Source organism: Astyanax mexicanus, chromosome 8 (assembly GCF_023375975.1).
Source record: "Astyanax mexicanus isolate ESR-SI-001 chromosome 8, AstMex3_surface, whole genome shotgun sequence".
Lineage (NCBI taxonomy): Eukaryota > Metazoa > Chordata > Actinopteri > Characiformes > Acestrorhamphidae > Astyanax > Astyanax mexicanus.
The window spans coordinates 20,910,720-20,934,990 of record NC_064415.1 but is presented as its reverse complement, the minus strand read 5'-3'; the positions used below and the strand labels follow the sequence as shown (position 1 = coordinate 20,934,990).

General features: G+C 38.1%; 1 protein-coding gene across 3 annotated transcripts in view; it reads right to left on the bottom strand.

Moving 5' to 3' along the window:
- adam19a (ADAM metallopeptidase domain 19a) overlaps window positions 1-24,271 on the bottom strand; it is a 138,936-nt gene that overhangs the window by 28,604 nt on the left and 86,061 nt on the right. For all 3 annotated transcript variants that reach the window (XM_007242048.4, XM_007242047.4, XM_015603985.3), the window contains exons 6-12: window positions 16,617-16,800; window positions 10,943-11,008; window positions 9,617-9,688; window positions 9,282-9,448; window positions 5,921-6,005; window positions 1,447-1,589; window positions 1,120-1,297 (exon numbers count right to left, since the gene is read on the bottom strand). In XM_007242048.4, coding sequence (XP_007242110.3) covers window positions 1,120-1,297; window positions 1,447-1,589; window positions 5,921-6,005; window positions 9,282-9,448; window positions 9,617-9,688; window positions 10,943-11,008; window positions 16,617-16,800 — 895 coding nt within the window. The remainder of the gene's footprint in view (window positions 1-1,119; window positions 1,298-1,446; window positions 1,590-5,920; window positions 6,006-9,281; window positions 9,449-9,616; window positions 9,689-10,942; window positions 11,009-16,616; window positions 16,801-24,271) is intronic.

The following is a 24,271-nucleotide window of genomic DNA, read 5'->3' as shown; positions in this document are numbered from 1 at the left end:
ATCTTTCACTGAAGCCTATTTTATTTGAAATTAAACAAATGAGACGATATTGAAGTGTATATTTTAGATTTTAATTCACTGGGCTCAAAAAATTTTTTTCCTATTAAACGTTTAAGAATTGTAGCTTTTTTACTACAAAGCCTCCTCATTCCAAGGGCTTAAAAGTAATTGGACTCAAAGAATTATCTTAAAAGCTATTTTACGGGCTTTTCCTTGTTATTCCGTCATCCATTAATCAAGTAAAGGGTCTGGAGTTAATTCCAGGTGTGGCATTTGGAAGCTGTTGCTGTGAACCTGCAACATTCAGTTAAAGGAGGAGCTCTCAATAAAATAAAAACTCACCGTCATTATGCAGAAAAAGAAGAATCCCATTAGAGAGAGAGCAAAAATGTTAGGAGTGGACAGATCAACAGTTTGGTACATACTGGGAAAAAATAGTGGTGATCTTGGTAACACCAAAAATCCTGGAACGGTTTGACACTAAGCTCACTACATCCTCTGTAAAACATGGTGGTGGTATGGGTGTGCATGGCTTACAACCAGATCACTAGTGTTTATTGATGATGTGACAGAAGACAGAAGCAGAAAGATAGATTCTGAAGTGTATATTAATTTTTTTCATTATTAACTATTTAAATAAAGCACAAAAATGGTCGCTAGATAAATTGACTAATTACTAAAAATATAAAATAATAAAACAATTGCTAGGCCCTACAATGAAGTGTTCATGCTTTCACTGGGTGAGAAGGAAGGCTTTCCCCCTCCCAAATCACTCAGTGAGATGCTAACAGTGCAGGCATCTGTTAGCTGACATAACAGAACTGGCAGTTAGCGCTCTCTCCCCAAGGCATCTTCAGCTGTCCAATGACACTGAATTAGCGGCAGTTCAGAGGAACCCCATGATAGTCATCATCCTCCCAGTGACTGCAGCTGGCAGAAAAACTCCAAAAAGAGACTGGAGTTTAAAGTATATCCTGTATGTCTTTTTATTGCATTTAATTTGCTGCTTAATATGGTATTTTGTAACACAACCAAATGAAAAACTTGATAAAATCAATCAAAGGTTGCTCGGTTTCCTAGAGATCACACAAGTACAGTGTGTATGTGCGTGTATATTACCTCTGGTTCTCCGCAGTCACATTCCTCCCCATCCTCCACAAAGCCGTTCCCACACCTCTTCCCACCAACCAGGTCCTTCATGTTCGGCATGTTGAACAGGCACATCCCCCCTCCTTTCTGAAAGTAGTTGTCCAGGTCCTTCTTGCTACAGTGACTGAATACCTTAGGGAACGGATGCCTGACGGGCATGGGAAACGGCAAGATAAGTACAAGATAAAAAGCTGAATATAGATGGAGAAAACTCTGGTAGAGTGCAGCAGACCATCGCAGCTTTTACATGTAAGAACAGTAGAGTTTCCCTGTTAAAACGAAGTTGAAGGTGCTTACCCTGTAGCTGCTGCCATTACACAGCCTCCCTGCTCTGCTGTAGCCTCCACGCAGCAGCCCTCATGGTCATGGCTCATGCCAAAGTTATGACCAATCTCATGAGCCATGGTGGCAGCGGCTCCAATCGGCAAATCTGAATGGTCCTGGAGGAATTAAAGAAATATATACACTGAAGTAAACTCGGAAATTATGGACAGAATTGTTAGATAAAAGCATCATTGAAAAAAAATAAACAGCTTTAGTTTTAAAACAAGACATTGTACTGGTTATGCACAAATATTATAAACCTCAAGAGGTCCTTGCTTATAAATCTTGTGACCTGTAGTGGAGCTAAAGTATTAACAAGTTTGACTTATAGTTTGATTACAAAGTAGTTTCCGTGAAGTTTCTCCAGCACCGAGGCTGGAGCAGCATTAGCATTAGCCGCTAACCGGCGCAATAGCTCTTTCGCTGTTCAGAGGTAAGTATATTGGACTGTAGTCTGCGTGTTTACCTATTAAAACAAGCTACATGGGACAAACCTCTAGCTGATAGTGCCCAGGTTTACCGAAACACTCAGGGTTCCTCAGTGTAGCGATGTAGAGTGACGTTTACTAAAGCTAAGAGCTGCTAACCACAGCTAGAGCTGCTGTTAATCGTGCTGTTGGAAATATCGGAAATCTAAGCTTACTGTAAGTTAACGGAAGCACTTTAAACAGTTAATAAGATAGTATTAAATAGTTTTCAGGAGATAAATCTGTGTAGATTAACATCCAGTGAAAGATATTTTTTTTTTACAGTTTTGCTTTCCCATTAAAAAGGAAAATGGCAACACCCCTGTTCTTTACTATAGTTGCTTGTAATCCAGTGCGCCTTATGTATAAAAATAGACCAGAATATAGACAATTATTGATAGTGCACATTATAATACTGTACACCTCATAGTCCGTAAAATACGATAATTGATGTCAACAAAGTCGGAGAAGGTGCTAAAAAGACACCAAAGGATTTTAGTAGGAATGTCCAGATCAAGTCTTCTGCCACGTCATCCGATCTGAGTACCTTAATGCTGACTCATGGACCAAAGGACTAGATCCAATGGACACAGAGACCAATAGGGTATTTCAAAATGGTATAAACTGAAACACAATGCTTTTAACAAACAAAGAACAACCAAAGCTGATAACCACTTCATTAAAAATGCCTTGATCGGTCCCGATCCCAATCTGGATCAGATATCCATTTGTTTGGTTCACAATGTACTTAAAAATAGCAGTTAACAGGACTAATTGAGGTAAAGTTGCAGCTTGTAGCATTGCTAGAAGGGTAAATCAAACCCCCCCCCGACTGCAAAATACTTTCAGGACATTAGCAGAGCCTGGCGTGGTGGTGCACTGTTCTACTATGCTGATACATCTACATAAATATGAACTTTACGAAGAGCATTAAACTTACTCAAGCATTATTGGAAACCTTTGCACAGACCTCGAAAGAACATTGGATGTAATGGATCTTACAGAACTAGAAGCCTTTTGCAAGGCAAAAATCTCACAAACAAGAAGTGAAAGACACTTAGCGGGCCACAAAAAGCATTTACAAGCTGTGGTACTTGCCAAAAGTGTGAATTAAGCTCAGTCCAGCAGCATCCGAGGAGACTAATAAAAAGCGTTTCTTTTTCCCCAAGAACTGACAGTACTTGGGTGACAGCCCATAAAATAAACAGAATGTTACTCCTCTTGTAAACTACAGGTAGTCTACTGAAATGTTCCCAAGCTGCTTAAATTATTCTTTTGGACCGATCCTCTGGCAAGGATCTGCAAACACTGTCATGATTAGAGTTGATCCATGTTAGAAAAGCAGTGTCTTACTCAATTCTGCTATCACATGAGCTCTGGCCTATTTTTTGCATGCGTGACTCAATTTTTTAAGTTGGAACAAAACCCCAGCTTGAGGATTAGAAACTCCACATCAATCATCTGTTATTTGTTGCTGCTGGGAACGGACAGTCGCTGAGGGGCGAGCAGCCACTTGGAATAAGAATAATTTAGGTTCGCAGAGATTACAGCATATCCCTGTGCTATTAGAGACCATTAGAGTTCGACGAACTGCTTAGAATTCTGAAGGTGTTTAGGCTGCATCCCTGTTTAGCTTCATGCATTGGATATCTTTCATTGGAGACATTTTATTATTTTTTGTTTGGCATGTATGAAAGAAAATCCTTTCAGCAGAGCTTATATGTCATTAAAATGTCAAATGTCAGAAATTGGCCATTCAGCAAAATTCTGTGGTGGATAGTGAAATGTCAAAATCATTTATTATTTTATATTTGCATGACCGCATTCTGTGCTGTTTACATTAATGTAAAACACTCATGTATACTTTACATTTATAGATTCAGTTTTTTATAAATATGTCTGTGTCGAGCAATCTTTCTCAGTGAGTCTGAAAGGAAGCAGAGCATGCACTTGCTTTTTCATTTTAAATGATTTTCTCCTGAGAGAAAAAGAAATAAAACACTACAGTGAAATTCACAAGATTCACTGCTTAGCAAGTAAACTGCAGTTTCAGCTGGACCGAAGCCATATAGATATACAGGACATGATGTCTTTTAAGATGAAAGGTTAGAAAAGGCTGGGATTTGCTTTATTTGAAGAAAGGAACACTTGGTATCAAGGTGGCGCTACCAAAATGCCCTTTTCTTTTATCTCGGCGTGACATTGTCTTTCTCTGTTTCCCTCTCTCGCTTCACTGTAGGGACACAATCTGATAACCCAGGGATGATGAGCATGTAGCATTGATTTTGTGGACAACAGCAACAACACCACCCCCGTTTGTCTTTATGAGATCGAAAATGAAATATAGCATGCAGCAATATTACACTTCCCCCGAGGTTGGCACCTCACTACAAAAACCTTGAAAATAATATTGTACCTAGCGATATTTAATCTACAGAAATTACATAAGTACAGTTGAGTGAACACTGGCTTTAAGAAATGAGCGAAAACTCTTGTGTACTAGGAATACATTTGTAGAAACTGTAACATGTTTTATTTAATAACTGCCAAGAACCTAAATTTCCTAATAAACCTAAGTTTCTTCATGCCATGACATCTGGCATTATACATTAGCAAACATTCAAGCCTGACAATATATATTGTCCATATCAGTCAGTATGTTTATTCACTTGTTGTTCCAGGTAACCTTTATCTTCCTTCAGAAAAGCATCACAAGGGCTCCAAGTGGACCAGCGGGCTAAGCACTGAATGGGAGATCGCTAGTATGAATCCCGGTCATGCAGCTCACCATCAGCTGCCGGAGCCCTGAGAGAACACAATTGGCCTTTCTTTCTCTGGGGTGGTAGATGGCGCTCTCTCCCCTCATCACTCCAAAGGGTGATGTTGATCAGCACAAGGCATCTGTGAGCTGATGTATCGGAACCGAGTCGCCGTGTTTTCCTTAGAGCGCTCTGTAATGCTATTCGACAATGCTGCAACAGCAGCAGTTTGAAAAGAGGTGGTGGCTGACTTCACATGTATTGGAGGAGACACGTGCTAGTCTTTACCCTCCTGGTGTGTTGGGGCATCACTAGTGATAGGTGGAGTCCTAATGGGTAGGTTGGGCCGTGTAAATTGGGGAGAAACTTTATTCTGGTCTGGTCAACTTTATTTAATTTACTAATGAAACATCCATTCCTACATTTCAGGCCTGCAACACATTATAAAAAGGTTGTGACAGTAATGCATTTCCTTCTTTATTTCATTTCCCTTCTAACAACACTTAAAAGACATTTTGACACTAAGGCTACAATGCGATAAAGTATGTTCAAGCATACATTGCTCTAGATCTCTAAGAAGCTGCATCACAGAAGTAACTGACACTGTATTCTGACCTAATACCAATACTAAATACTATGGACTTGTTGCTGATAACAGTGTGTATGCTTCTTTGATCTAAAATTATTTTTTTTCTCACTACAAAACACATTTGCATGTGTGATGCTTACCCCAGATACCTCCGAGCCCAGAAAAGCTGATGCCGCTTTTAGACATGATTAACATAAGGGTTCTGTTTTGGCCAAACTTTACATATTCCATTGTTCTACAGTTACACAACAGAAGGTTGACTAACGTTTAAGTCCTCCCCATCTTTTTGTTCCAATATGTTTCTGCTCAGAAGTGACTAAAAGCAATGAGCTTTTTTTTTTTTTAAAGGCTTTAACGCTGACTATATTTCTTCATTATTATGAATCTGTTCACTTTTAATGTAAGACTAGGATTCATTGTTTCCTATTAGTATTCTGCGCAGCCTCTTCTCTGCTACTGAGCAAGCTAATAGAGCCCATTAGAGCCTAATCAGCTGTGTGAGAGATATTGATCTCTTAATCAGACCCCCTTGTACACTAGAATTACACACACACACACACTCACTCACACACACACAGTGACTACAGCTGTACAACAGTAAAGTCCAAAAGGATGTCCACTTGTTGGCTTACCACGTTGATGCCGCCAGAGTTCTCAAGACTGCACATGCCCTCCAGCGGTGCCATGCCGATGGTGGTGCCCTTGAAGATCACCCCGCTGCGAGAGAGAAAAGGAAAACACATCAATAAACATGAGCGCTGACACCATGTGGCAGACGTAGGAGCACTGTGGAGCATTATGAAGCTTCTGATGGGAGCGCGCGAAGAGAAAGGAGCAGTTATTGATTACCGATAAAGCAACAGAGTCTGGAATCTGTTTTTAAAGCTGTGTGTGTGTTTGTGTGGGTGGAAATTAGTATAAATGTTACAATTTCAGTCACTGATAAGGGAAAGCATTACAAAAAAGCATTCCCTAGCATTCAAAACTACACAAAGATAACTGAATGACTAAGTGGATGAACAGGAAACCTTAAAAAGTGTAAAACAAAATGATATACAATATTTACAAAAACATGCAAGTAAGAAACTATTTTATATCTAATTTTACTTTTAAATAAATATAAAAAAATAATATTAACATACAATTAAGATGCTATATATTATTTATAAGTATTTTTTTCTGCTGAAAAAGTTGGCTTCAGAAGGCTTAAGCCTTTTTTTAAGGTCAAGGTGGTCTAAAGGTTTTTGTGTAGATTGGCCCAATATTGACCAATCCACACTGCCCTGAAAAACATCGGAACTGTGTCAAACTAAGCCAAAAACATCTGATTCGACTCACTTTAGACTTGTAAATGTATTATTTAGCCTACCTGTCCAATCCCATTAGCTTCCACCAACCATCAGCTTCCTGCAGTACAGCAACACTGTACTGAATAATGTGGGAGAGGGAGAATATTGCCCTTTCATACCAATTCCATTTATTTCAGATGGATCGCTACCAAGTCTGTTGCGTTTTATGTTTTCTTTGCTCTACAAACAGGTCAAGGAGCTCCAAACCTCTCACAGATTTCTGCCTTTTTCCTTTTCTCTGCTCCCTGTCTGCTTTTGCTCTCTTTTTCCTGTTCTATTTCATTTCTTTCCTCCACACAAGTGCTCATTAGCAAAGAAATCTATAGTGTGTGGATATGAACAGACTATGATTTACAGTAGACATACTATAAAGAGATTAATTAAAAACAATTCTGTATAAGGTTGCTTCAATCTGCTTTGCTTAATTTTCTTCAACCTATGCATTTTTTTGTACTGAGCTTGTTGCTCATCGTGATGCACAAGATGAGCTTTTCAGCTGTCATCTTGATGCTCATTTGTTTGATCTACATACATGACAATAGAGCTCTGATTGGATGTTCTATTTTAGCCAACAGCATTTTAACCAAAACATCATGAAAACATTGCAAAAGCATCGCAAAAACATTGCCAGTGTGAAAGACACCATATATGTACAATAAAGTGTTCGGTTTTAAAACTTGCCATGCGTTTTTTTTTTTTTATCTGTAAAAGTCACACTTGATGTGAAAGGGCCTTCATCCTACCCAGTGATGATGAATTCTCAACCATGCATGACTTTGGCATTATTGTGTATCGAATTTGTGTTTTCCCAGTGACAGGAAGAATGACAGGTTTGTTTTTGTGAAGTGTGATTTTTTTTTGCACGAATTTGATTTACTTTTATCTGAAGAAACACACATTCTCTCTCTCTTTCTTTTTATTTCTCTCTCACTCTCTCTCTCTCTCTGAGGGCTTCTGGAGTGTGAGAAACGGGTGGAAGTGCCCTTGAATGGAACCGGGGATGAAGTTCATTTGTACATCAGTGGCAATCATGCCATGGATGATGAGAAGGATGTGTTCAGTTGGAGGAAAGGTCACAGAGGATTAAGCATTTCTGCAAGCGGCAAGTGGGTGGATGTTCTCTGACAGGTACGAATGGCAAAAAATACTGAAATTCAAAGGCACCAACTAAGTCCCCCAGAAATAGAGAAGGGGAGCAACGCCCACTGAAATAAAAAATGGGGGGTTGATGCCGAAGCACCAGCCTGAGAAAATGAGAAAAGTCAGGGTAGTGAAACTATTACAGCATTCTGGAAACAGATAAGAAAGTGATCAGAAGAGATGTTTAAGTTGCAGAGTCACTACTGCAAACATCGCTACACTGAATCATGTGTGCATTTCATTTGTTGCGTTTCCCCCCTCCCGTCGGGTTTCTAGATTACCGATTGTCCTGTCAAACTGGGGTAGTTTTGAAAACGCAGCCGCTGGAGGAAATGGAATTCATGAAATGCTTTCTTTTTAATGTATTCTCTAAATCAACCACCGTGCCAAAAATGTTTGATACTTTCTGAGTCAATATTGACGCTGGTGTTGAATATCTGGCACCCTAAATACAGATCTGTATGTACAGGGACAGACTGGCAGGTTGTGTGCACCTTTAGTCATAAAACTGCTCAGCATCATTCATTCATGTTGGCCTTCTAAAGTCCTTTTCGGACAGGATCGCATTTAAATAGTGAAGTAGGGGTAATGCAATGAATACCTGAGTTTCTCAGCGATTTCAATCCTGTCCGAATGCACCATGTCAGTCTTTTTTTCTTTTACAGATTGCGTGCTCCTGCATCAGTAAAGATTCTTGCACTCTTGCCTTTACCTTCCGTAAAATGAGCCATAAACATATCCTCAGGCTACCTCAGTATGTTAGCTCAGTTTACATTAAAATGTGCGTAAGTAATCTGTCAAATCTTATGGAAATCAAGTTGCCCTCGGAGGCATTTAGTTTCGTTGTATATGACACAGATGCCTCAGGTCATTCAATCAGGCGCAATGCTTCTGGCAGCTTTGGGTAAAGCATTGTGTAGCATAGTCTATAGTCTACATACAGCTCTGGAAAAAAAATAAGAGACCACTTAAAAAAGATGAGTTTCTTTGATTTTACCAAATTGAAAACCTCTGGAATATAATCAAGAGGAAGATGGATGATCACAAGCCATCAAACCAAACTGAACTGCTTGATTCTTTGCACCAGGAGTGGCATAAAGTTATCCAAAAGCAGTGTGCAAGACTGGTGGAGGAGAACATGCCAAGATGCATGAAAACTGTGATAAAAAACCAGGGTTATTCCACCAAATATTAATTTCTGAACTCTTAAAACTTTATGAATATGAACTTGTTTCTTTGCATTATTTGAGGTCTAAAAGTTCTGCATCTTTTTTGTTATTTCTGCCATTTCTCATTTTCTGCAATTTGGAGGAAATGTTGTCCGTAGTTTATAGAATAAAACAACAATGTTCATTTTACTCAAACATATACCTATAAATAGCAAAATCAGAGAAACTGATTCAGAAACTGAAGTGGTCTCTTAATTTTTCCATAGCTGTATGTTTTATTAACATGCAGACTGGTAATTGTATTGGGAAAGTCAATACTGTATCTTGTAACTCACGTGAGGAGTTGTGCATTGTCATGTTTCTTGCGGGATTTGAGCTTCTGTCTCCACTGAAGAAAAGACCACAGAGTGGAGTTGGGTTCCTCATTGATGATGCAATGATCCCGATCTGTCCACACCTCTAGACCAATCAGAGGCACCCGGATATTCAGAGCCCTGTAGAACTGACCAATCGAAACGCAACAACAGAAGATTATTATTGGATTAATAACACTAAAGCTTATGACAAAATACAGAGTAAAATTGATTCAACCTGAGAAAAGAACAGCATCAGGACAATGGAAAACAGTTCATAAGATCAAGTTAACAGGTGTGTAGGTGCTCGCACTTACCTTATCTACGTAATTGGCGATTTCCATGATTCTTCGTTTTGTTTTTTCAATGTCTCTGTTCTGCTTTTTGTACTAATAAAAACAGAGAAAGGCTTGATTAACATTATTACAACTATTCTATTTATTATATAAATTGCCATGCTAAAATGTATTTTCTTTTTTTGGCATTTTTAACTGTATGGTATAAATTTGAACATCTGGTAGATGTTCCTCACAATGAATTTAATGATGAAGGGACCAATGAGAAATGCTTCCATTGAAAGAAGACTCTTTCTGTAAAATTGACACTTTAGAGATACAATGGTTTGACATATTAGCAGCAACAAAACACGTGTGCACACATTTTTTTATGTGATTTTACTATTCAAAAGCATAAAAATACAAATAAATACGTAAAAACAATACAGACATTATAAAACCTGTTGTTTTTCACACTCGCAATGCATGCAGCGCCCATGGAACTCTGATGATTGACTGTTGTCTAGGTTAATTTCCGTCAGTGGCACACCTGTGTTTTCTGCCATCAAAATAGCCTGAACATACCTGCCTGAACCACCACACCCATCAGTATAGATATATTTCTAAACTCCAATGCTATTTTATTGTTGTGGGCAAGGCATGGCATGAAAATAGACTGTACACAGGGTGTAAGATAGGAATGAGCATCGCTACAAAGTAGGAGACTGCAAAGCAACAACTCTGATTGGTTCGCTTGGTAGTATTGCTCTGCTTTTAATCTCATTTGTTATTTAATTTGAATTAACATAATCAGTTCTGCATGTACAGTGACAACTCCAAATTAACAGAAAGTTAACAGAGTATCATAGAAACCCTTTTGCTAACTAATCCACTTGTGCAGCCTGTGGCATTGACTATGTGCTCTTTTAACCCAGAAGCACAAATAAGCCTTAAGATCAACATAAAGACATATTCAAATAGATGACGCTAATCGAGCATCAAACTACTGGTTCAGATGGGGACATCCCCATCACTGACACCACCTACAGCTCATCTTCGGAACACACAGAGAAAGAGCAAGTGAATGCAGAAAAGACACAGAAATAGAGAGAAAGAGGAAGAGAGAGAAAGTCAAAGACTTCTAAAACACAATATGCTGGGTTACAGTGTGTACAGAAAGAAGGCAATCTTTAAGACTAAACCTTCGCTAATTTCAAGTTCAAAGCTTGTGTCTGCTTTTCCTCTACCTCCCTTCTAAGACTCAGATTAGCTGTTGCCGAGTTATGGGTGTGAACAGTGCATATCATTTTCTCTGCTGTATAAGCTGTAATTAACGTAGCTGTGGGTGCAAAAGGATCATGGGCTTACCAGTGCGTTGTCAGCTACTATAAAAAGCTCCATGTACTTGGTTGTGCCCCAGGCATTTCGTTTCACCTGCGAAAGTACATGAAAAAAAAAGGGTAAACATTTTAAAATTCATTTTTTCATTATTGTGCTCACGCTGAAAGGGTGTACAATTTACTTTATAAATTAGACATGAGTATGATAATGTACAGTAAAAGCAGTGATAAAAAATAACAGTGACTACGGGTTTAAAAAAAGTAAACTTGTGTCAAAGAAAAATTGAAAATTAATTTATTTTAATATAATGCAAATATATTAAAGAAGCTTAGTTGAGACATTTGGCTCAAGTTCTCTTGAGTCTCTGCACGGATCGTCTTCATACTAGGCTACATACGTCTTCTATGTTCTTGCTGGAGTGATGGATCACGTATAAACCAACAGGGTGTCGGAATGGCATATGTTTATACTTCTCTACAGCCAACCACAATCAAATTGTGACAAGCTAGAATGAAAGCAAGCCGAAATTAAACAAGACTAATGAGGCTACTTTTAAAATGTAAAGATTAGAAAGTTCTGATAATTGTATGAAAATGTAAGGATTAGAAGGAAAAAGTAGTCCGAAAAATAATGCAGTAAAGTATAAATAACCAACATTTCTACTCTACATATATTCCCTGTTACTTGACATCTCTGGTTACAAGGTATATTTAGTCTTTGAAAACCTTTGGTTTGCAGTTTCATTCAGCCTGGAGCTTGCAGAACAATCATTAGAAAGTAAATTTAATAGGAGGCAGAGGCAGCAGAGAAGAGTGGAGGGTGTTTAGAGTGGCAGTAAATGCAGAAAGGCCCTGGAATATGTCACCGGAAAGAGGTAATTGTTATAGAGAGGCAGTCAATAACAGAGCCAGCAGTGCTGCTGTCCTTGTGTCGTTTCCCAGAACCCCTATCTATACTAATCTTCTGGGCTGATTCTGCCTCACTGTCCCGCAGCTTGATGGAGACGAGCTTGTTTTTACTAAGATGTAATGAAAAGTGTCCACTCATTTCAAAGGCTCATTAAGTCAGCCAAGGCTGGTCATTTAAATCTGTGTGAGCTGGTGTGTGTTCTATAAAATACGTCTTTCGAGTGAAAGACGAGTGAAAGGGAAGAAGTAATTAGGCTGATTTGCATACGTGAGTCATTGATTCCATCTCAGAAAGTAAGAGTGCTTTTTTGATGAATCTCCTTCAGCAGCGAGCCAAAAAAGCATGATCCAGTGAGGAATAACCGACAGTGTGAACAGCTTTTCTGCTTGTGGAAAGATCCTAGGGGGGGATCCTTCTTTCACAACCGAGAGCCATTCGAAACTTCCCGTCAACATCGCAAATTAGGAGTGTTTTGTGAAGATCTTTCAGGCCTGTGCATTTCCTCGCCTGCAAAAATGAGCTGCTGGTTTCCTGGGGCTCGGGCGAGCCAAGACACACAACGGACGAAAGCGCTGCTCATTAACTTAAAATGCCTTCATCAGAATGTCATATTTGCTTTCCTCAACAGAGACTAAATGACTTTACCCAATATTAACGACTGGATTTAAAATGACATATTAAAGCTATTTGAACTAATGAAGACGGCAGAACGGGCCCATTGCGTTTATTGGTTTATGACCGACCTTGTGTCGCTTATTTAGAAGAGAAAACATGAGGAGCTTTTGCTCTCCCAAGCAAACAAGATTACTGTGTAAGCAAGCACAAAAACTGCCAACAAAGAGCAGATGTTGGAAGCCTAACCCTTGCATCAATCAGTAGCTTGTCTGGCCCTGTCCCAATTCTCACCCTAAGCCCTAAACCCCTGCTCAAAGTATAAATGTTTGTATAGTTATCACATGTTGGGTAAAAGAGATGTGAACCTTTAGATTTGGGACACACTTTGCCTTATTTATGGCCTTTCACCTGCATTTGGTTGAGCAGTACAGCAGTAATACCACTTATAATGGAATTATTATGGAGTTATGATGTTTCTGATGTGTCAAATATTTGTTTTCGGTCTATTTAGTACATGGCCAAAAAAGCTCATTCATTATTCATGTGCATTTGAGTCCAGCGTAGTTGCAAGTTTAAAATGTGTTGAGTTTAAATGAAAGGAAAAGCATGTAAACCTGAATTAACATATCTGCACATTGCAAAATGTGCTAACAAATAGGGAACTTTATCTTCTAAACGTGATTTGAACCTCATTTCGCTGAAACACAGCCTGTGCTGTGGTGTTTATTACGCTCTTAGCTACCGAAGTGATCTAAGCCTAGCTGGGTCCAAACCCAACATAACCTCATCTATTTTAATGGATTTGGAAGGGAGTCTAATTTCAGCTTTCTGTCTGTTCTCTCAATGTCAGTCACATCTAAACATGCTCTGTGTTGAACAGAATAATGTTCCACTCACTGAACTAATGCTAACCAGCTTCTCTTTCCTGATTCACAGCAGTTTAACATTTAGCTTTATTTTCACAGTCTAAAAAATTCAATAATCATTAAATTACAGAAGTTGCATAAACTTAGGGCCATCTGAACTACATTGACACCTTAGACTACTCCCTGCCCCAAGTAATACTCCAGAGCTCTGTAATCTGTATGACAATATGTGGACAATAAATGGATACCACCCAATGTTAGCCTGCATATATATCTCTACTGGTTAAGTATGGAATACCGAGTCTAAATTACCAAGAAGCTGTGTTTAACAGTTTTGAAGGATAATAAAACATTAGTATCAGTCTGACAATTTAAGCAGTACCTTATTTTCTAATTTCAGGATTTTTAGATGCATAATAAAATCATTTAAATCATTTCAGGCCCTATATTAGCAATCTATAGGCATTCTAATAACCATGCACCGCACAACTTAAATTAAAGCATGTCAGTGTGTCTTTGCTATCGTATCATTGGACGGGACAAGTATGCCTTGTTTAGCTCGAAATGCACAAAAGAAGTTAACTTGTGCCTTTTCTTCTAACTTCAGAATTTTTGGATGTACAGCAAAACCATTTAAGCCATTCAGAGTTTCTTTTTCCTCCTTTTTTGTTTGTTTATGCAAATTGCAACACAGGATTTGCAGTAAAATATGGGTAACTTCGTTCACAAAAGTGTGGTCTGATGCAGACGTACAAGAGGAGTATATCAAGTGTCATAAATGGAAATGTAAAGTAATAGGAAACCCAACAACAACCTTTTGCACCTTGTGCAAGTGCAGGTAATGATACAGGGCCTTTGAATGGTTAAACCGAGCTTAATTGAGCTCTGAAACATGAAGAACCTCGGTTTAGATTTTAACGTGAGGTAATAGTACATCTCTGACTAAAACCAGACCACGGTGAATTGCAGCGCTGCAAGTGCCTCTATTTCTCAGCGGAACAAAATGTTCCTGTACATGAGTGCTTCTGGTTCAATAACAACATAAGCATGGCAGCACTGAGAGCGCGATTACACTGTCACTCGACTGTGTGTGAGAGGGTGTGCACAAGAGGTTGCCTCTTTGATTACATTACATGCAACTGAAACCATGAAGCACGGCAGGCAAGACTGAAGTCACTTTGCTAACAATGACAGCGACTCCCGGTTACTGATTGTTATCTGAAGACACTTGCACATGTATTATGCTGAGGTGAACTTAGGAGTGCGCTGTGGTTTAACTCAACACTTAGATCTTAAAATCGGGGGCAGCGGGGGCTCAGTGGTTCGAGCACCGGGCAATCGATAACAGGGTGGCGGGTTTGATACCTGGGCTTGGCAAGCTGCCACGGTTGGGCCCTTAAGGAAGGCCCTTAACCTTCATTGCTCTCAGGGAGTTGCAGGGAGGACTGCCTCTGGGCACATGTGCTTACTGTCTCACTGTCTATGGAACTGAGTACAGATGGAACAAATTCCATTTATGCATTTAGCACAAGTCTGGTCACATTGGTTATCTTGTCTAAATAATAATACATTGCAGGGGACGCATTCAAGGTCGATGAAACAGTAATTGCAGTAACACAACTATGTCCTATTCATGGCAAAAGCCTATATTTTTCTCCGAAAAATGGTATATTTTTCTCTGGAAAATGGTCACACGATCAGAGCATTTCTAAAGGCCTCAGGTGCTGCTGAAGAATACAGTTCCATTGCCATATGGCTCAATGCTTGGGGCTTCATATCCCTTTAAACCATGCTTTCCCTTAAGCACGGTGCAAATGCATTCATGTTTATATGCTTCAGATAGTCCTATTATATCAGCAATACTTATGTACAAAAACGAGACAGTGTGTGCATTTCCACATCTCTGACAACAATGAGTATGACTTAAAGTAACTAATCCATTACAAAAGGATGTGGAACCAGATGTTTTGGTGGGCTGTTCTGTTTTCTATTACTATATAAAAAAAAAAAAACATAATAATATTATATTATATTATATTATATTTTAGTATTATAGAGCATGTGCATGCAATTATAACACAGTTTAGACTGCCTACAGCTGATCACCGAACAAAAAATAAATGTACAAATTTGTAAAATCTAAATTAAACATAAATTGACAGTTTCATTTAGCGATAAAACACCGGAGCATTTACTGTTGAATTCAGAAGGTAGATTACCTTTTATTTATGCTGACATTTATGCTTGCTTTCTCTCTCTCACACTCATGTGGTCATGCACACACAAACACACAGCTGATAGCACGTTTCCTCTTATCAAGCTGTTGAAAGTGGAATATGAAGTTTATTTGTTTATTATTTTCTCCATTAAAACTTCTATTATTTTTATTAATTTCATTATTACTGTCCCCATCCCATAATTACAGTTCCCAAATATACCAGCATTTTGAAAACGTAATCATTATTTTATCCATGATTTAGGCTACGTTCACATTACCAGGCTGAAGTGACTCAAATCGGATTTTTTTGCTCAATGTGGCTCAGATCTGATTTTTTCATGGCTGTGTGAACATGCCAAATCGGATTTTTTTTTATCAGATCCGAGCCATTTCATATGTGGTCCTAAATCAGATACGTATCCAATCCATGAACATGTGATATGAATGCGAATGGTCAAATTGGAATTCATGTGTCTTTTTGCTTTTACCCATGCGCTACATGCTTCTCACTCGTACCCACACTGCTTCTCTTGGTGCAGCTGTGCAGCTTTAGCTGCAAAAACAGCAAAAGCAAACCGCCTGGCCTTTTATCTGCTCCTCGAAAAGATGCTCCACATATGAGCTGCTAACGTGTCCATTTCCCTTTATAAAGCTACGAGTCGTCTATCAAATATGGTGTTTTTTGTTGTTGGTGAAGAAAGTGATGTTTATACATGTATACACGTTTCAGGGACAGATTCATTCAAATTACACACATATAAAGGTCACTTACATTTTTGAATGTGAACCGTCAGGATAGCCAAATCCGATCTGAGCAAAAAATCTGATTTGAGCAATGTGGCTTGTAATGTGAACGTAGTCACAGAATTCTTTTGTGATTAATTTTATTTATTTTTAATTGATTGGTACCACTAGTAAAATTATGTTCTTTGCTTATCAGTATCATTTTAGATAATGTGATTACAAACGTATTATAAAGGATTAAGACCAAAGGCTATTTAGCTGTAAAGAGGTGTGTTTCCAACATAACAGAATTTTATTTAAAGCTGTGCATATAAAATAAACTTTGCAATGAGTAAATGTGATAACATACCCTTTGATGCAAAGGTTTAAGGAAACCGCTGAACAGATTTTCATGTCCAGTCTGATGGCCATGTCCACATGTGCCACCTTTGATAGGCAGGCTGTCTGTGTGGTAGAAGGTGTGGTGGAGAATCTCCTGCCCTCCTTCTGGCTCCAGGTAATATGTGTCAGTGGAGTTCAGCACAATCAGGCCCCTGTAAATGGAATTACAAAAAAAAAAACAAATAGAGCTATTATTATGATCTAATTTACTGGCTTATTTGGTTAAAATGAATCAGCAAACATAAGTAGACACTATGCAGGATAATATTACATATTTCACATTTTAACTGCTTAAAGACAAATGCTTGATAGACAAATTAATTTATTATAATGAAGTCTTTTAAACCTTATAAGCTGAATGCACTGCTGGCCATTCACTTACCACATAGTGGGCAAGACTTTTTAATATGCACCCTCAGATTTGAGGAGATGTTAAGAGAAGATTTGGTTTCACAGGTCAAACTAGAATTTTATGAGTAAGACCAGGCTGCAAACTTTGAGTGGTGCAGTATAGTTACTGCCAAGTTTTAATAATTTAGGTAATTATGTTTAATAAAAAAAACCTGCATTAAATCAATGCTGAGGGCTACATATCCCTTTAATCCACACTCTCTATTAGGCATGGTACCAAAACATTCATGATGATCTCCACCTGGATTTAACTAAGTAAATGATGTGGGGTTGATGGTGTAGTTGGTCAGGTCTAGGTTCAGTATGCAACAGTATGTGCTGAAAGAATGAGTTCAGCTGACTATCTAAATATACTGAATAGAGACCAGGTTATTCCATCAACAGATTGTTTTTTCTTCCCTGATGACACGGGTATGTTCCAAGATGACAATGTCAGGATTCATGGGGCTGAAATTGTGAAAGAGTGATTTAGGGAGCATGAGATCATCATTTGCACATATGGATTGTTCACCACAGAGTCCAGACCTTAAACCCATTGAGAATCTTTGGGATGTGCTGGAGAAGGATTTGTGTAGCCTCCACCATTTGTCAGACTCTACCATCGTCAATGCAAGATCTTGGTGAAAAAATGTATGCAACACTGGAATTACATAAATTTTGTGACATTGCAGCTAACTGAAACAATGCCACAGTGAATGAGTGCCACAATCAAAGCCAACGAGAGTCCAACAAAATGTTAGAGTGTGTGACCTTTTTTTTTTTTTTGGCCAGGCAGTGTACATAACTAATCCCAAAAGTACTAGACTGAGCACCATAATTCCAGAGAACACACTTCCACTGTCCCCCCAGCTCAATGCTGGAGGGCTTTATACCCCTCTAGCCCACACCTGCCATCAGTCACCATGCCAACAGGTCCATTTTCAGGTTCAACTGCTCTAGAGAGTTCTAATCCGTTGGCAATACATCTCTACAGGACTACACAAACAGTGTGTGTTCACTCATTAGAATGGGTGTCCAGTTGTGTTGTTATGTGTGTGTTGTGTGTGCCATATTTCCCTGTGAAATCCTAGAGCTGATCTACACTATATCTGTATTACCCATCCTTTAGCTTAAAGTGTTTACAAATCCACAATCCTTCTCATTTTTTCAGCATTTTGTTCTTTTTGTTATCGCTTGACAGCCAATTAGACTCATCCAGCTGATCCAGTCAAAGCAGGGATTCAGCTGTATAGGCCCTCCCACAGAGCACTTCAAAACGCAAGTTTGCTCATTTCAGACTGCTGAAAATAATCATTCGGTTTTCTGTTTTTCTTCAATATGCGAGCTAAAAAAAACTATCACTGCTCTTTGAGGACAGTCATGAGAAGACCAGAGACATGTGAAAAATATCACTAGAGTTATGGATCACTATCCAACAACACAGGTTACTTTAAATGCATCCTCATAATACTGAAATATACACTATATCAGATTGTATCCAGATTTATTTTTCTAGTGTGGACAACAAAAAAAGCTTTGGAGAAATATGTATTTTTTTTTAAATACAATTACTATCAAATTTGTAGAGATGCATCTCAGTCAGGATGCTCTAAGCGGTGTGGGCATCCACATGCATAGCTGTACATGTACATCATTACTACAACAAGACATGTGGATAGATAGATAAATCCAGTAATCTAATCTGGTCACTTGCAAATAAGGGAGCACACAGTCATCCTGACAGATCTGGTTTAAGAAACAAATCCAATTTTTCAGCAGTCTGAACTATGCTATGACATTTCCAATTTAGGATTATTTTTCCATGGCATATTGTTTTCATCTTTAACATTTAATATTTAAATATCTAATTATTAGTAATACTGAAAGCTGAGTATTAGCTAAATTAGATGACAAAGAGCACTTGTAAATAGTGTGTTGTACAACAAGTTATGTCTAGACAGTCACTTCCAGGCTTAGGTCTCAAAGGAATCAAGGCTTCTTCATTTATTTTTATCTAGTAAAATATATTTTGAAGAAAAAAACAGTTAGATTTCGTTATTTTATTCCATCCTTAAGGCTTGTACTTTTTAATCTCCCCTTTTAAAACTGTGGGCAGCAGGCACTGAAAAGTGTTGCTTTTCTATTAGCCATCAGCAGGGGGCTCCTAAAAGACCAGATGGTTATCTTGGTTTTGGCCCCAGGCAAAAATACTAAATCAAGGCAATTAAAAGTAAAGTAACTAGTAGCTTATATGGCCCTTCTATAATTACTGGTGACACTCAATTCAATGTTTAATGGTGGCTGTTTCTGTCGCACAACCTCTCTCCCTTCCAATGCTTACACACACACACACACACACAGAATTTTAATAACTCCGAGTCCTTTGTCTGGCCACAGTTTGACTGGTAATTGGGCGAGAGTGGAGTGGGCTTTACTGTAATGGTAGCTATGAATTTTCTAATCACATTGAATGGAAAAGCCACTCAGAAACTCTGGCATGAACCATTGCTTACATGTTCCCCTAGAGCATTCACAAAGCTGAACGCTAATTAGTTTTTTAAAGTGTTGTACGACAATATCAGTCTTGCTGTTCACATCTTCTCCGGGAAGATGTTCTAAGGATGTTTACACATTTTTTGGTACACTCAAATACATCCGCAAATATTGAGCAATAAGTGAAAACATTAACTGCTTATTAACATTTTCCAAATCTATTTGTTTCCTAATTGATTGAAGACAAGTTTTGTTTATGCTGGAAGGTCTAAAATTCAAAATGACTGCTATTCTTGTTTAACCAGCGGCCAAAGTCTCAGGCTGGGAAACTGTGCTGAATGTTGATTGACGCAAATCCCGGTCACTAAAGCCTCGGGCAAGTTTGGCTTTCCTTTTAATTGCTTTGGCGTGACCCTTATTATGTTTTCAAACATCATACAGTCTTGTAAAAGCCAATTTCTCTAATTCTTTTCATTTCCTCTGAGCTTTAGAGAAATACACATTGGCCATTTTCACCTCCACTGACTCCACAGCCTGACTCTGAAGAAACTTGGAAACTTGCAGTGAAATGTATGTAGTGAAGTGTATGTGTGAGATCAAGTTTTTATGTTGTGCTTTTAACAACAGATTTTGCCACAAAGCAGTTTTATAGAGATCTGTGTCGAGGACCTAAGGTAGTGAACCTACATGAGTTTGGGGACTCACCCTGAATAAGTACAGGCAGTTTGATGGCTGTGGGGTAAAAGAAACTCTAGGCCTTGGGCGTGGATGAGAATAAATGTAAGTGAATGGGAGGAATGAAGAAAGAAAAAACAACAAATAGAAGTGTGGGTTAGTATAGCTGTGGATTAGAACTTGGGGACCTGCTCTGAAGGAGTACATATCAGACATCCCAAGCTGCAAAAATTAATTTCAGGAAAAAAACACACACACACACACCAAAGGATACCAAAGGATAATAGAACTTTACTTTTTGGCTATTTTATACATAAAAACTCCCCTCAACATACCTTTTGCAGTCCCTTGTGGGAAATGCTAAAATGCTATTACAAACTGTACTGCAGGCAACACTTTCATTATTTTTTGCAAAACATGGATATACTTTAGAGTAGTCAGAGGGAAAATGAGTTTTGATGGGAGCCATGATGCTCCTGAATGCAACCCATCCAGTAGGGGAAAAAACACAGCCCACCCACTCTAAATACTGATTGGCTGACTCACAGACTCTTTGTAAAGAACATGCCAATCAGAACCCTCTCTGTTTTGCATGCACTTCATGAATATGTACATGAGGGGATTGGCTTCCTCTTCCTCTCACTCTCTTTCACACATGCAATTTAATCTCACTTTTTGGCTTCAGGGAGCAGTTGGTATGTGGTAGTCTACGGCAACTTCCGGGAGACTTGGGAAGTCTGACATATAATTGGTGGCAGTGGAGGGGTGGAGTTACCAGGATGACAAAGGATGCAAAGAAAACAGCAGATAAACTGCTAAAATTGTGTTAATCTGTTGAGCAGAGGTACAGTAGATGGGTGTGCTTTAAAACATTTTTGGATCATATGGGGAAATGGGAACGGAATAAGTGTAGAGATCTCGAAAATTGTAAACGAGTTTTGCAGTAAAAATATACATCTGAAAACTATATTGATTGCTTTGTATAGCCTAACCCATGATGCAAGAAATGGTGACTTACTAATGTACATGCAGTAATAACCCAATATTTCACAGAAGAAATATTTAACTACCAAAAACCAATGATTAATGTTGGATGTTTTATATGAATATGTAAAGAACTGATTAGTTATGTTAGCAGTAATGGTTTTATTAAGAGTATTTGGAGGGAACAAACTGGTGAACAACAAATGCAGATGGCTTTATCTAGAGATGGTCCTGGGGGTGTAGATTATGATCTGAGGTGTCAATGGGAAAAAGTGTTCATTTTAATTGTGTTCTTTTCTTTTCTGATGTGTGAACTTGATACTGGGGGCCAGTGGCTGCCTATCCAACATGTTGTGTGGAAAATTAACATTTCTCGATTTACCGTGTTACATGTGTACTGGGAATATGTCATGACCACCCACCACAGTGACCATGACTGGCAGGACCTGGCTAAAATCGTCAGTGTATATACCAACAATTTGTCAGTATATAACACTGTCTGGGGATATGACTATATTATTACGTTAAACACTAAACTATTTCTAAAATTCTATTTTAGAATGCACGAAAAATTTACATTTCCATCATTTGGTTCCTTTATATTAATCCATAAAAGAGTTATTACTTTGGTTTTTTTACCAAGGGCTTCAAAATGAACCATCATTACTCATCTGTCTCATCTTTTTCTTAATTGAAGGACCTTTGGCAGTATCTCTAGAGACAGCCTCCTGGGGATTGCAGTTAATAACGCTGTCATATTAATATCTCCATCACATACGTTTTAATAGTTAGAACATTGTGGAGAAAACAGAATGTCTGATGAGTGATGAATGGTGTAGAGTGTGTCCTCCATCACTATGGATGAACGCTATGCATTTCATATTCCAGACTTAAGTGCTGCTTTACAGCGTTCATTTCATACCTCTCTAAGCTCTTTCTCCCACACACTGTTTTCAAGCATTGTATATGGAAGCTGCCAATATCACTCTAGCGCTCGAACGCTGGCTCAAGTAAGATTCAGCTTAATCCTGAATCCTGAACTTGGAAGAAAACATCAGCAGTGTGCTTTCAACAATCACGTACACTTAAACAATAGACAAGAGCGTTGCCACTGGCTGTGACTGTGACTATCATTTCAATAGATGCTGTTCTTCATGTTTAACTACATTTTCTGAATGAGAATTTGAATCTATCTAGGCCAAATACTTTAACTTTAATTGAGGGAGATGCTGCACAGCCTTGGTCATTCTATTTACTTTGATTATATAAGACACAAATAAACTTTCTCAATGAGATGAGGAACGAAGACGAACATTTACTGTACATCCAAGGCATTTGTCTAACATTCTTATCCAGAGCAACTAATATTTGATCTATGTAAAAAACTTTTATTAATTTTATTAACTTTTATTAATTATTAATATATTAATTAGAACCAAGATATTAGTTTTTTATGATTTAATATTTTGGTTTATATATATATATATATATATATATATATATATATATATATATATATATATATGTATACACGAGCTGTCAACCGTCCAGGGCACAGCTTGATTTAGGGTATGTCTTTGGTATCGTGACAGGAATAGCGTTATTTTATTTTGTATTCTCTTTGTATGGGAATACACATGCTGAGCCAAGATAGCAATGAACGTCTCAGTATTGACTGCTGTCAGGGTTCTGATCATTCAGTGGCACACCTGCGTTTTTCGCTAAACTTTTGTTCATGCTCCTAGAAAGCTTTTCCAATGCATGTCCTGTGTGCTCTAAGACTAGACACCCTTCCAAAAAGATATAAGATATAAAACAACTTTAACTTCACTCAACCCTCTGAGTTACTTCTAAAAGTATACAATTTGGGTACAAAAGGAACGTCCCAGAAATATTCGATACAAGTAGTGGCTTAAAATGGTTAGATTTACTGTACATTTCTAAAATATAAGAAAACTAAACAGTCGTATATTGAAAAAGCAGTTTGATTATTAGCAGCAAAAACAAAATATCTGAAAAAAAAAAAAAATTACTTGCTGCCTTTCTTGCTATAAGATGTAAATTAAGGATGGCTGCTATTTAGAAAAAAAAAAGCCCTTTGCTTTTGTTTCTTTTCAAACAATAGTAACAATAGCTCCCAATTCCAAATCACTAAAAATACTGGTTACTTTGCTACTTTGTGCATACTGTGGGTTCTGCTGAAGAGCTCAAATTCTCCACAAGATCGAAAAATTGTACAGTTTCCAAGCAATCAGCATGCGTGAAATTGAATAGGTATTTTACAATATTGCATGGGTTCAAAATGCACCGAACTTCGAATTTCAGCTTAGCAATTCATCCACCTGAAAATCTGTCAAAATAATTCCCTTTTTTCTAACAAGTTTGACTTCTTATGTAAAAATGTCTCAAATTAATGACTGATATTGAAATATTTGAAAAATTCTTGAAGAGTAGTAAGTCATTTTACACAACGGGTGCCATTGGTGTTTGCAACATTTGATGAGATGCATGAAGCACGAAAAATATTTTCTTAACCATTTTTTATTAATTGTCTGTATTGCAATTAAAGTGGTAGTAGTTTCTTGTTTTAAATACAGTACATTGTTTATCTTGAAAGAACATCTTTTTTATTTGTGTGCACCTCTCTTGTAGACTAACCACCTGTCATACTAACTTGTTATGTCTATAAATAAAATATTGTACTGCTGCTTTTAATGGCATCACAAAAGTGGCATCACTTGAGCCTTTGAAGAATCAGGGGAGGATACTGTTCTGCCTTTATTAACTAATTTAGCTGGTAAAGAGGGATTTTTATTATTGGGACAAAACTGTGCTTCTGCACTATGATCGCTGGTTTGAATTCCGTTTATGTAGATTGCCATCAGCTGCCAGAGCCCTGAAGGAGCACAATTGGCTTTGCTCTCTCTGGGTGAGTAGATAGCGCTTTTCCCCCATATCACTCTTAGGGTAATGTCGCTCAACGTAAGGCATCTATGAGCTGATGTATCTGAACCGAGTCACTGCGCTTTCCTCCTAACGAGCTGTGATGCTACTTGGAAATGCTACATCTGCAGCAGTTGG